The sequence below is a fragment of the Hyperolius riggenbachi genome, chromosome 11 (assembly GCF_040937935.1).
Source record: "Hyperolius riggenbachi isolate aHypRig1 chromosome 11, aHypRig1.pri, whole genome shotgun sequence".
Lineage (NCBI taxonomy): Eukaryota > Metazoa > Chordata > Amphibia > Anura > Hyperoliidae > Hyperolius > Hyperolius riggenbachi.
Window position 1 is genome coordinate 171,572,931 of NC_090656.1, and position 14,294 is coordinate 171,587,224.

General features: G+C 46.0%; 1 protein-coding gene across 1 annotated transcript in view; it reads left to right on the plus strand.

Annotated features, from left to right (window-relative positions):
* The window catches only part of LOC137538238 (cytochrome P450 2J6-like), a 199,861-nt gene that overhangs the window by 56,462 nt on the left and 129,105 nt on the right, over positions 1-14,294 (plus strand). The window contains exon 2 of the mRNA XM_068260286.1: positions 9,227-9,389. Coding sequence (XP_068116387.1) covers positions 9,227-9,389 — 163 coding nt within the window. The remainder of the gene's footprint in view (positions 1-9,226; positions 9,390-14,294) is intronic.

A 14,294-nucleotide genomic window follows, 5' to 3' on the forward strand; every position in this document is an offset into this window, starting at 1 on the left:
TCACAAGTTAGCGGAAAATGACACTTTGTGAAAAAAAACTATTAAAATCAATGTCCGCTAACTTTTTTTCCATTCAGACCACTGCAGCTTTCACGGTTTATTGCTCGCTCATACAACCTACCACCTAAATGAATTTTGGCTCCTTTTCTTGTCACTAATAAAGCTTTCTTTTGGTGCTATTTGATTGCTCCTGCGATTTTTACTTTTTATTATATTCAGCAAAAAAGACATGAATTTTGGCAAAAAAATGATTTTTTTAACTTTCTGTGCTGACAGTTTTCAAATAAAGTAAAATTTCTGTATACATGCAGCGCGAAAAATGTGGACAAACATGTTTTTGATAAAAAAAAACCCCATTCAGTGTATATTTATTGGTTTGGGTAAAAGTTATAGCGTTTACAAACTATGGTGCAAAAAGTGAATTTTCCCATTTTCAAGCATCTCTGACTTTTCTGACCCTCTGTCATGTTTCATGAGGGGCTAGAATTCCAGGATAGTATAAATACCCCCCAAATGACCCCATTTTGGAAAGAAGACATCCCAAAGTATTCACTGAGAGGCATAGTGAGTTCATAGAAGATATTATTTTTTGTCACAAGTAAGCGGAAAATGACACTTTGTGAAAAAAAAAAGTTTCCATTCCTTCTAACTTGCGACAAAAAAAAAATGAAATCTGCCACGGACTCACCATGCCCCTCTCTGAATACCTTGAAGGGTCTACTTTCCAAAATGGGGTCATTTGTGGGGTGTGTTTACTGTCCTGACATTTTGGGGGGTGCTAAATTGTAAGCACCCCTGTAAAGCCTAAAGGTGCTCATTGGACTTTGGACCCCTTAGCGCAGTTAGGCTGCAAAAAAGTGCCACACATGTGGTATTGCCGTACTCAGGAGAAGTAGTATAATGTGTTTTGGGGTGTATTTTTACACATACCCATGCTGGGTGGGAGAAATATCTCTGTAAATGACAATTTGTTAATTTTTTTTACACACAATTGTCCATTTACAGAGATCTTTCTCCCACACAGCATGGGTATGTGTAAAAATACACCACAAAACACATTATACTACTTCTCCTGAGTACGGCGATACCACATGTGTGGCACTTTTTTGCACCCTAACTGCGCTAAAGGGCCCAAAGTCCAATGAGTACCTTTAGAATTTCACAGGTCATTTTGAGAAATTTGGTTTCAAGACTACTCCTCACGGTTTAGGGCCCCTAAAATGCCAGGGCAGTATAGGAACCCCACAAATGACCCCATTCTAGAAAGAAGACACCCAAAGGTGTTCCGTTAGGAGTATGGTGAGTTCATAGAAGATTTTATTTTTTGTCAAAAGTTAGCGGAAAATGACACTTTGTGAAAAAACACAATTAAAATCAATTTCCGCTAACTTTTGACAAAAAATAAAATCTATCAGAGTAGCCTGCAGAGACCACACCAGGTCCTTTCCAACACCAGAAGCTCTGTATAGAGCTGCCTAGCGTCGTCTGGCTATTGATCCACCACTTCCTGGAGCGAGTGACGTCACTTCCGCCCCGCGCTAGAGCTCAGTCCCCGGCTCGGCTAAGAGGGACAAGGCGAATCCGGGCTGTGTACGCTGTGCCAGCCCCATCATAAACAGGTGAGACCTGTCCTATTGATGCATAGTATAGTGGTGCAGCGGACTTAGAGCGCCCCTCTTTTCTTTCTATCTCCACTACAGTGTTTTCAACGGGAGCAGCCGAGTTCAGACTGCGGGGGCCTGATCGCTATTTAGGGGCACACACTAGCTCCATATTTCCATTTTAGTATTCCGTTAGGAGTATGGTGAGTTCATAGAAGTTTTTATTTTTTTGTCACAAGTTAGCGGAAATTGATTTTAATAGTTTTTTTTCACAAAGTGTCATTTTCCGCTAACTTGTGACAAAAAATAAAATCTTCTATGAACTCACCATACTCCGTACGGAATACCTTTGGGTGTCTTCTTTCTAGAATGGGGTCATTTGTGGGGTTCCTATATTGCCCTGGCATTTTAGGGGCCCTAAACCGTGAGGAGTAGTCTTGAAACCAAATGTCGCAAAATGACCTGTGAAATCCTAAAGGTACTCATTGGACTTTGGGCCCCTTAGCGTACTTAGGGTGTAAAAAAGTGCCACACATGTGGTACCGCCGTACTCAGGAGAAGTAGTATAATGCGTTTTGGGGTGTATTTTTACACATACCCATGCTAAGTGGGAGAAATATCTCTGTAAATGACAATTGTTTGATTTTTTTACACACAATTGTCCATTTACATAGAAATTTCTCCCATCCAGCATGGGTATGTGTAAAAATACACCCCAAAACACATTATACTACTTTTCCTGAGTACGGCGGTACCACATGTGTGACAATTTTTTGCAGCCTAGGTGCGCTAAGGGGCCCAACGTCCTATTCACAGGTCATTTTGAAGCATTTGTTTTCTAGACTACTCCTCGCGGTTTAGGGCCCCTAAAATGCCAGGGCAGTATAGGAACCCCACAAGTGACCCCATTTTAGAAAGAAGACACCACAAGGTATTCCGTTAGGTGTATGGCGAGTTCATAGAAGATTTTATTTTTTGTCACAAGTTAGTGAAAAATGACACTTTGTGAAAAAAAACCAATAAAAATTAATTTCCGCTAACTTTTGACAAAAAATAAAATCTTCTATGAACTCGTCATACACCTAACAGAATACCTTGGGGTGTCTTTTTTTCTAAAATGGGGTCACTTGTGGGGTTCCTATACCGCCCTGGCATTTTACAGGCCCAAAACCGTGAGTAGTCTGGAAACCAAATGTCTCAAAATGACTGTTCAGGGGTATAAGCATCTGCAAATTTTGATGACAGGTGGTCTATGAGGGGGCGAATTTTGTGGAACCGGTCATAAGCAGGGTGGCCTTTTAGATGACAGGTTGTATTGGGCCTGATCTGATGGATAGGAGTGCTAGGGGGGTGACAGGAGGTGATTGATGGGTGTCTCAGGGGGTGGTTAGAGGGGAAAATAGATGCAATCAATGCACTGGGGAGGTGATCGGAAGGGGGTCTGAGGGTTTGGCCGAGTGATCAGGAGCCCACACGGGGCAAATTAGGGCCTGATCTGATGGGTAGGTGTGCTAGGGGGTGACAGGAGGTGATTGATGGGTGTCTCAAGGTGTGATTAGAGGGGGGAATAGATGCAAGCAATGCACTGGCGAGGTGATCAGGGCTGGGGTCTGAGGGCATTCTGAGGGTGTGGGCGGGTGATTGAGTGCCCTAGGGGCAGATAGGGGTCTAATCTGATAGGTAGCAGTGACAGGGGGTGATTGATGGGTAATTAGTGGGTGTTTAGGGTAGAGAATAGATGGAAACACTGCGCTTGGGTGGTGATCTGATGTCGGATCTGCGGGCGATCTATTGGTGTGGGTGGGTGATCAGTTTGCCCGCAAGGGGCAGGTTAGGGGCTGATTGATGGGTGACAGTGACAGCGGGTGATTGATGGGTGGCAGTGACAGGGGGTGATTGATGGGTGGCAGTGACAGGGGGTGATTGATGGGTGATTGATAGGTGATTGACAGGTAATCAGTGGGTTATTACAGGGGAGAACAGATGTAAATATTGCACTGGCGAATTGATAAGGGGGGGTCTGAGGGCAATCTGAGCGTGTAGGCGGGCGATTGGGTGCCCGCAAGGGGCAGATTAGGGTCTGATCTGATGGGTAACAGTGACAGGTGGTGATAGGGGGTGATTGATGGGTAATTAGTGGGTGTTTAGAGGAGAGAATAGATGTAAACGCTGCGCTTGGGTGGTGATCTGATGTCGGATCTGCGGGCGATCTATTGGTGTGGGTGGGTGATCAGATTGCCCGCAAGGGGCAGGTTAGGGGCTGATTGTTGGGTGGCAGCGACAGGGGGTGATTGATGGGTGATAGGTGATTGGCAGGTGATTGACAGGTGATCAGTGGGTTATTACAGGGAAGGACAGATGTAATTAATGCACTGGCGAATTGATAAGGGGGGGGGGGGGGGTCTGAGGGCAATCTGAGCGTGTGGGCGGGTGATTGGGTGCCCGCAAGGGGCAGATTAGGGTCTGATCTGATAGGTAACAGTGACAGGTGGTGATAGGGGGTGATTGATGGGTGATTGATGGGTAATTAGTGGGTGTTTAGAGAAGATAACAGATGTAAACAATACATTTGGGAGGTAATCTGACGGCGGGTTTGCGGGCGATCTAATGGTGTGGGTGGGTGATCAGATTGCCCACAAGGGGCAGGTTAGGGGCTGATTGATGGGTGGCAGTGACAGGGGGTGACAGGGGGTGATTGATGGGTGATAGGTGATTGGCAGGTGATTGACAGGTGATCAGTGGGTTATTACAGGGAAGAACAGATGTAATTAATGCACTGGTGAATTGATAAGGGGGGGTCAGAGGGCAATCTGAGCGTGTGGGCGGGTGATTGGGTGCCCGCAAGGGGCAGATTAGGGTCTGATCTGATAGGTAAAAGTGACAGGTGGTGATAGGGGGTGATTTGATGGGTGATTGATGGGTAACTAGTGGGTGTTTAGAGGAGAGAATAGATGTAAACAATGGATTTGGGAGGTGATCTGATGTCGGATCTGCGGGCGATCTATTGGTGTGGGGGGGTGATCAGATTGCCCGCAAGGGGCAGGTTAGGGGCTGGCTGATGGGTGGCAGTGACAGGGGGTGATTGACGGGTGATTGACAGGTGATTGACAGGTGATTGACAGGTGATTGACAGGTGATCAGGGGGATAGATGCATACAGTAAACAGGGGGGGTGGTCTGGGGGGGGGGGGGGTCTGGGGAGAATCTGAGGGGTGGGGGGGTGATCAGGAGGGGGCAGGGAGCAGGGTGGAGGATAAAAAAAAAAATAGCGTTGACAGATAGTGACAGGGAGTGATTGATGGGTGATTAGGGGGGGTGATTGGGTGCAAACAGGGGGTCCTGGGGGGTGGGCAGGGGGGGGTCTGATGGGTGCTGTGGGCGATCTGGGGCAGGGGGGGGGGAAATCGGTGTGCTTGGTGCAGACTAGGGTGGCTGCAGCCTGCCCTGGTGGTCCCTCGGACACTGGGACCACCAGGGCAGGAGGCAGCCTGTATAATACACTTTGTAAACATTACAAAGTGTATTATACACTTTGTATGCGGCGATCGCGGGGTTAACATCCCGCCGGCGCTTCCGTATAGCCGGCGGGATGTTGCGGCGGGTGAGCGGCGCCAGGCGGAGGCGGAGGATCGCGTCACTGATGACGCGATCGCTCCGCCCATGCCCCTACAAGGACCGCCGCCAATTGTCAATACGGCGGTCCGTGCGGGGTGCACTTCCCGGCCGCCAATTGTACATACGGCGGTCGGGAAGTGGTTAAAAATGATATGCATCTTTCCATAGTTACTGCACTGCTCAGAGTCCCTTTAACCATTATACCATCCAGCCACCGCTGACAGGATGGCGAGGGCTGGTTTATGTGCTGATGGGTCCCCTTTGACTCTGAATGGGGGCCCCAAGCGACTGCTTTTGTTGCCTGGTCGGTAATCCGGCCCTGAGGGTTAGAGGTTGCTTCCCACCTCATGTTGACCTCTAGTGACTAGTGACAAAGCAGGGAATTCTGCAGCCTGTCAGTAAACAGCCTAGTTGCATTACGAGGCTGTATATCACAGCATTTTGCAGTATTAGGCTGGGTGGATATACCTTTGCTCAACCTTAAAGTGAACCATAGATGAAGCACCCTCATGTATTTTACCATATAGATCAGTGGGAACATTAGAGAAAACACCTACCCTGCTCTCTGTTTCATTATTCGCTGCTCAGCCGGCTTGTTATCAGCCCTGATAAAATCCCTGGCTGAGCATTCAGTCTGGCTTTGCTCAGGAATCATTATAGCTGAATCTGTCTTCTCTAATGTCTTTTCAAGCGCAAGCCTGCCCCCTTCTGGCTCTGCTATAATTGTGTAGGTTGCTACATAATCAAATACACCTTCCGCCCTAAAAAAAAACATCTTCCAAAGACTATCCTTACTTATGGAAGACAATCAAAGACTACTATTATTTATTTATTGCATGCTTACTGCTGAAATACCTCATGTTTTACCTCACTTTATGCATTTACCTCATGTTTTATCTCATGTTGGGAAATGGAGAAAATTCTTTCGCAATTGCTAAAAAAAGAGGAAAATACCACATGAGGTATTTTACAAAAAAATATTTACCTCACATAGCTACCAGAATTGAGGCCAAAGAGTGCTGATCGCTGTCACATGACAGGCAAGAGCCTGTTAGAGGCTGCACAGGACAGATCCATTCCTGTGCAGCCTCCGATCTCCAGGGCAGGGAGGGAGAAGAGGGAGAGGGGGAATCCTGCCGTGGAGGGGGCTTTGAGGTGCCCGCCCCCCGGCCACCCACACGCATGCGGGAGCAATCAGACCCCCCCCAGCACATCATCCCCCTAATGGGGAAAAAAGGGGTGCAATCTGGTCGCTCTGCCTGTTATTTGATCTGTGCTGGGGGCTGTAGAGCCCACCCAGCACAGATCTTCGAAATCAGCGCTGGTCCTTAAGGGGGGGGGGGGTAAAGGCTGAGTCCTGAAGTGGTTAATACCTCTGCCTCTACAATTGTTGGAACAGCTGTTTTTAGCTTTTTGACAGGAGATTGTTTTAAAGGGACTATGCGCAGTGCCTGTGGGTATGCCTTTAACCTCCTTAGCGGTAACCCCGTGTGTGACACGGGGTAAGCCGCCGGAGGGTGCCGCTCAGGCCCTGCTGGGCCGATTTAAATAATTTTTTTTTTTGCTGGACGCAGCTAGCACTTTGCTAGCTGCGCCAGCACCCCGATCGCCGCCGCCGCGCGCCCGATCGCCGCTATCCGGTGCGGCGCGCCCCCCCCCCAGACCCCTGCGCTGCCTGGCCAATCAGTGCCAGGCAGCGCCAAGGGGTGGATCGGGTCTCCCAATGACGTCCCGACGTTCTTTGAACGGGATTTCCTGATCGCCGGGGCTGGGGGGATGCCGCTGAGCAGGGGGATGCCCTGAGCAGGGGGATGCCCTGGGCTCGCTACATGATTTAAAAAAAGAAAAATTAAAAAAAAAAACTGCTGCGCTGCCCCCTGGCGGTATTTTGCATACCGCCAAGGGGGTTAAAGAGACACTGAAGCAAGAATAAATCTCGCTTCAGTGCTTATATTCAGCAGGGGCATGTGTGCACCTGCTAAAACGCCGCTATCCCGCGGCTAAACGGGGGTCCCTTACCCCCCAAATCCCCTCCGTGCAGCGGGGGATCTCTTCCGCATTGAGGCAGGGCTAATGACCGCAGCCTTGCCTCACGCGCGTCTGTCAGCGTGTATCTCCGCCTCTCCCCCGCCCCTCCCCCGCCCCTCCCCCGCCCCTCCCCCGCCCCTCTCAGTCTTCCTTCGGGGAGAGGCGGCGATGCGCCGCTGATAGACGGCGCTGAGAGGCAGGGCTGCAGCTGTTAGCCCTGCCTTAACAGCAGCAAAATCTACGACCAAGTTGGTCGTAGATTTTGCAGGGGGGGATTTGGGGGGCAAGGGACCCCCGTTTAGCCGCGGGATAGCGGCGTTTTAGCAGGGGCACACTGCCCCTGCTGAATATAAGCTCTGAAGCGAGATTTATTCTCGCTTTAGTGTCTCTTTAACCTATTTTGGTTCCTGGACGTAGAAACTACGTCCAGGAACCATGCACGCTCCCGCGTGCTCCCGGCCCGCGGTTCGTTAGCCAGGCAATCAGTGAATCGGGCTATGGTGCCCGATCACTGATTCCTCTCCCCCGCTGAAAAAGCGACAGCTTCTCTCGGAAGCTGCGCCTTTTCTGGCTGTTACCGCCGTCATGCGTCGCTCTAAGCGTATGTTACGCTTAGAGTGACGTCATGTAAACAAACTCATGGCCACCATCTTGTGGCCAAAAAGTAATACTACAACTAAAAGTAAAAAAAATGAAAATCAACACACATTTACATTAAAAACCTATTGTTTACCTCCCACCCTCCCAAAACTACCCAAATAAAATGTTTAATATAAAAAAAACAAACATGTAAATATTTACCTAAGGGTCTAAACTTTTTAAATATCAATGTAAAGATTAAATATTTCTATATTTTTTTTATTTTAAACTTGTAAATAGGGATAGATGCAAAACGGAAAAAATGCACCTTTATTTCCAAATAAAATAATGTCGCCATACATTGTGATAGGGACATAATTTTAACTGTGTAATAACCGGGACATATGGGCAAATACAATACGTGAGTTTTAATTATGGAGGCATGTATTATTTTAAAACTATAATGGCTGAAAAAGTTTTTTTCTTATTCCTCTTGTTAAAATGCATTTACAGTAAAGTGGCTCTTAGCAAAATGTACCCCCCAAAGAAAGCCTAATTGGTGGCGGCAAAAACAAGATATAGATCAGTTCATTGTGATAAGTAGTGCTAAAGTTATAGGCTAATGAATGAGAGGTGAACATTTCTCAAGTGAAAACGACGGAACGCGAATGGGTTAAGCATACACACAACTAATTAATTATATCCTCACACCTACCAGCATGATCTTTGTAATTATATTCCTCTGGGTTCCTTGTATTTAATTGCATTGTGCTGAATGGAACTGCCGACACTGGGGAAAGTGTTGCCCTGTGTAATACAATGCTGAATAAGGTATCCAAGATGGCGGCCGCGATTTCGATTGTGAAAATAATGAAAACTAAAAGGCATAGGACGGCGGTTTATATATCAATTGAAAAAGGAGAAAGAGAGCTTCAAAATGGTATGCATCTTTCCATAGTTACTGCACTGCTCGGAGCCCCTTTAATGGCTGTGCACAGAACATTTTTTGTTGTTGATATACAACAATTTTTTTTAATTTTAGAAGACTTGATTCAGCGCATGTTTTTGCTTTGGGCCCAGTTTTTTCTCTTTCCATCTAAAGTCCATTCACTGCAGTGAATAGTGTGTTTGGGTAACGCATGCTTGTTGATTATTGATGGTTTAAAAAGGGTTAAGGACCCAGGAGATACATGCTGCTTATTGTTTTAATTAATAAAGAGGTTTTATTACTTCACAATAGCGCTGTGGATTGCACTTTATTATAGGCTTTTATTCAGTAACACAAGGATACTGTTATCCATTCAGCAGCTGACAGGCCTTATTGGCGCAGGTGTTTGACAAACAATATTATTTTTTCAGTGTTTATTTCTAACCCACAATGCACCATTTTTCTTTTTTTGTCAGTTATCCAAGGTGTATGGACCAGTATACAGCATCTATCTGGGGTTCATGCCTGTCGTGGTTATTCAAGGACTTAAAAACCTCAAAGAAGTTTTGGTGAATAAAGGAGTGGAGTTTGCGAACAGACCCTACAACAGATTGCTAGAAGAAATGTCTGGTACCAAAGGTAAAGTCTGTGCCTTATGTAATGTTGATGGTTATAATAATGACCAGATCATGAACTGGTGCAGCTGCATATGCCACTTCCAGTTCAGCAGCTGGCATTATTGGAAGTTCTTTTACCAGCTGCTCTTTTAGTTTGGTACCCATCCTGCTTGCAGAATTGTGGGGGGGAAAGAAACAGAAAAGTCAGAGGTGAAAATCTAACATTCTAGGAGCCAGCTGGGAAGAGCTAGGAGCTGGAAAAACGTGTGTGTGTTTTGGGGGTTGATGGTATAGGACCAACACATACACAGAACATTCAGGCTGAGCACACTTGTCCATGTGGACAAGGCCAGATTTGTACTTTTTACCCCCCCCAAGGCCCACTATGACCAGCTGCTCTCCCCCCCCCCTCCCCCAACCAACATCTTGACCCCCCCCCCTCCCCCCAACTTACACACTTTTTTTCCCCAAGGGAAAAGTCTTAAAGTAAACTCTACACAAAAAATAATAATCAATCCTTCTGGTGTCCACTGTTCCTTCACTGGGACCCTCTGAACATATTCAGACCCCTCACCGCAGCCTGGGATCCTCTTCTTCCTTGTGGCTGCACTCCCGTCTGTGTGCAACTGTACTAGGTCTGTGCGAGTATGATCTGCACATGCCCAGTAGCTTAAACACTTTTGTGCATGACTGTTTTCTCTGTGCACAAGTAACTTTGGACTAATGGTAATGTGAGGACCATACTTGTGCATGTCCATTACAGTTGGACTTGTACATGGGAGTGCAGCCATGAGAAAAACTAGCCCCTGGCAGCACTGTGGGGCTGAATATGATCATGACCCCCCAGTATAGGTAGCCAGATTATGCCCACCCCTATAGTATAGGTAAGACAGGTGCTCCCCCCCCCTAGTATAGGTAATCAGATGCTGTCCTTTACCCCCCCCTTTAGTGTAGGTAGCCAAATGCTATGCCCCCCCCCCTTAGTATATATAGCCCAATGTGGTCCCTGGTCACCCAGCCCCCTCAGTATAAATAGTCAGATGCTGTCCCCCCATTGCACACCCCTTTAGTATAGGATAGGTAACCAGATTTCGTACCCTGTCACCCCCCCCCCCCTATAGTATAGGTAACCAGATGCTGTCCCTTGTGCCCCTCCCCCCCATTTAGTATAGATAGTCAAATATTGCCCCCCCCCAGTATCGGTAGCTGAATGCTGTGCCCCCTCACCCTTAGTATAGGTAGACAGATGTTCTGCCCCCCCTTTAGTGTAGGTAGTCAGATGCTGCCTCCTCCCCACCCACCCACCCCCCCTTTAGTATAGGTAGCTAAATGCTGCCCTTCCCCCAATATAGACAGCCAGATGCTGCCCTCCCCCTCCCTTTAGTATAGGTAGTTAGATGCTGTCCCACCTGCCCCCCCCCCCCTTTACTATAGGTAGCTTAACGTTGTGTTCTCTACCTCAACCCCTCCCCACTTAGTATAGGCAGCCAGATACTGTGCCCCCCCCCCCCTCCACACAGACTTAAGTATAGGAGGTTAGACCCTCCCCAAACCAGACGCTGTTCTGCTTTACACTCCCCCCCCCCCCCCCTCTCTTCCTCAAGTAGATGCCAGTGCAGATATCCCCTTCCTCATCCCCGTTGCCTTCCTCTCCGAGCGGCTACGGGAACAGTCATTCACCTCACTCCAGACTTCCAGCGCCAAAGCTTCCTCTGTCAGCTGCCGCTGTGCATCTCTATCTCCTGCTAGCGTCCCTCACATGTATGTGACTCGCAGACCATGTATGTGACTCGAAGTGGCAGACCAAGAAAAATCTCGGATAAACAGAAGCGACAAATAGTGAGAACAGTCAGAGTCAACCCACAGATCAGCACCAAAGACCTACAACATCATCTTTCTGCAGATGGAGTCACTGTACATCGTTCAACCATCTGCCGCACTTCACACAAGGAGATGCTGTATTGCTGTATGCAAGAGTGATGCAGAGGAAGCCTTTTCTCCACCCATAGCACAAACAGAGGTATGCTAAAGCACATTTGGACACGCCAGCTTCATTTTGGAATAAGGTGCTGTGGACTGATGAAACTAAAATGGAGTTATTTGGGCATAACAAGGGGTGTTATGCATGGAGGAAAAAGAATACAGCATTCCAAGAAAAACACCCGCTACCTACAGTAAAATATGGTGGTGGTTCCATCATGCTGTGAGCTGTATGGCCAGTGCAGGGACTGGGAATCTTGTCAAAGTTGAGGGACACATGGATTCCACTCAGTATCAGCAGATTCTGGAGACCAATGTCTAGGAATCCGTGACAAAGCTATGGCTGTGCCAGGGCTGGATCTTTCAACAAGACAACGACCCTAAACACTGCTCAAAATCACCTAAGGCATTCATGCAGAGGAACAAGTACAACGTTCTGGAATGGCCATCTCAGTCCCAAGACCTGAATATAATTGAAAATCAGTGGTGTCAGTTAAAGAACTGTCCATGCTCGGAAGCCATGAAACCTGGATTTACTAGAGATGTTTTGTAAAGAGGAATGGTCCAAAATACCTTCAACCAGAATCCAGACTCTCATTGGAGCCTAGAGGAAGCATTTAGAGGCTGTCATTTCTGCAAAAGGAGGATCTACTAAATATTGATTTCATTTATTTTTTGTGGTGCCCAAATTTATGCACCTGCCCAATTTTGTTTAAACAATTATTGCACACTTTCTATAAATCCAATAAACTTAATTTCACTTCTGAAATATTACTGTGTGTGACTCCTATATGATATATTTAACTGACATTTTTTATCAAAACAACCAACGATTTATACAGGAAAATCATGAGGATTAACAAGGTTTCCCAAACTTTCACATCCCACTGTATTTTACCAGGAACAGGAAAAAAGGGTGCCAGCAGCTAATGGACAATTTGGGCACCGCCATAGACTCTAATGCATTTATCGCTAATATTTTATTAGATTTTCCACCCAACTTGTTGTTTGAACGACAAGTTGGATGTGTGTACAGCTAGTTTGCCCGATCTGCTTGGCATATCAGTTGGATCAACTGTCGTTCAAATGACTGTTATGCTGGGATTACACGTTATGTTTTTTGCGAAGAATCGTTCCGATAGATGCCTTCAATGATAATAAATAATATTCCGACATGTCCGATGTTCTGCTCAATTCTTTTCCGCTCAACTTCTCATAGAAGTGAATGTAAAAAAGATAAGAAAACGAGTGGAAGATAAGAAAATCGAGCAGAAAATCGAATGGCTAATTGCGCGCAGAATCGAACGTGAAAAACGTAACGTGTAATCCCAGCATAAGGTCCGTAGGTGTGTACAAACGACTTCTAGTTGTTTGTCCAACTAATAGACGTTCAAACATTGTTCCATTGTTCTAGCCAGTCCATTGTCCATTTTCAATCTGGTTACATAGTTACATAGTTACATAGTTATTTTGGTTGAAAAAAGACATACGTCCATCGAGTTCAACCAGTATAAAGTACAACACCAGCCTGCTCCCTCACATATCCCTGTTGATCCAGAGGAAGGCGAAAAAAACCCTTACAAGGCATGGTCCAATTAGCCCCTAAAGGGAAAAATTCCTTCCCGACTCCAGATGGCAATCAGATAAAATTCCTGGATCAACATCATTAGGCATTACCTAGTAATTGTAGCCATGGATGTCTTTCAACGCAAGGAAAGTATCTAAGCCCCCTTTAAATGCAGGTATAGAGTTTGCCATAACGACTTCCTGTGGCAATGCATTCCACATCTTAATCACTCTTACTGTAAAGAACCCTTTCCTAAATAAATGGCTAAAACATTTTTCCTCCATGCGCAGATCATGTCCTCTAGTCCTTTGAGAAGGCCTAGGGACAAAAAGCTCATCCGCCAAGGTATTATATTGCCCTCTGATGTATTTATACATGTTAATTAGATCCCCTCTAAGGCGTCTTTTCTCTAGACTAAATAAACCCAGTTTATCTAACCTTTCTCGATAAGTGAGACCTTCCATCCCACGCATCAATTTTGTTGCTCGTCTCTGCACCTGCTCTAAAACTGCAATATCTTTTTTGTAATGTGGTGCCCAGAATTGAATTCCATATTCCAGATGTGGCCTTACTAGAGAGTTAAACAGGGGCAATATTATGCTAGCATCTCGAGTTTTTATTTCCCTTTTAATGCATCCCAAAATTTTGTTAGCTTTAGCTGCAGCTGCTTGGCATTGAGTACGATTATTTAACTTGTTGTCAATGAGTACTCCTAAGTCCTTCTCCAAGTTTGATGTCCCCAACTGTATCCCATTTATTTTGTATGGTGCTAGACCATTAGTACGTCCAAAATGCATGACCTTACATTTGTCAACATTGAATTTCATCTGCCATGTATGTGCCCATATAGCCATCCTATCCAGATCCTGTTGCAATATGACACTATCTTCCTGAGAGTTAATGATTCTGCACAATTTTGTATCATCTGCGAAAATAGCAACATTGCTCACTACTGCATCTACTAGGTCATTAATAAATAAATTGAAGAGCACTGGACCCAGAACAGACCCCTGTGGGACCCCACTGCTAACAGTCTCCCATTTTGAGTATGATCCATTGACCACAACTCTTTGTTTTCTGTCCATTAGCCAGTTCCCTATCCATGAACACAGACTCTTCCCCAGTCCTTGCATCCTCAACTTTTGCACCAGACTTTTGTGGGGAACAGTGTCGAAGGCCTTTGCAAAGTCCAAGTATATCACATCTACAGCATTCCCAATATCCATATTAGCATTCACTACCTCATAAAAGCTGAGCATGTTAGTCAAACAGGACCTGTCTTTAGTAAACCCATGTTGATGCTGAGAAATAAGATTATTTTCTACTATGAAGTCATGTATAGTATCTCTTAGTAACCCCTCAAATAGTTTGCATACAACT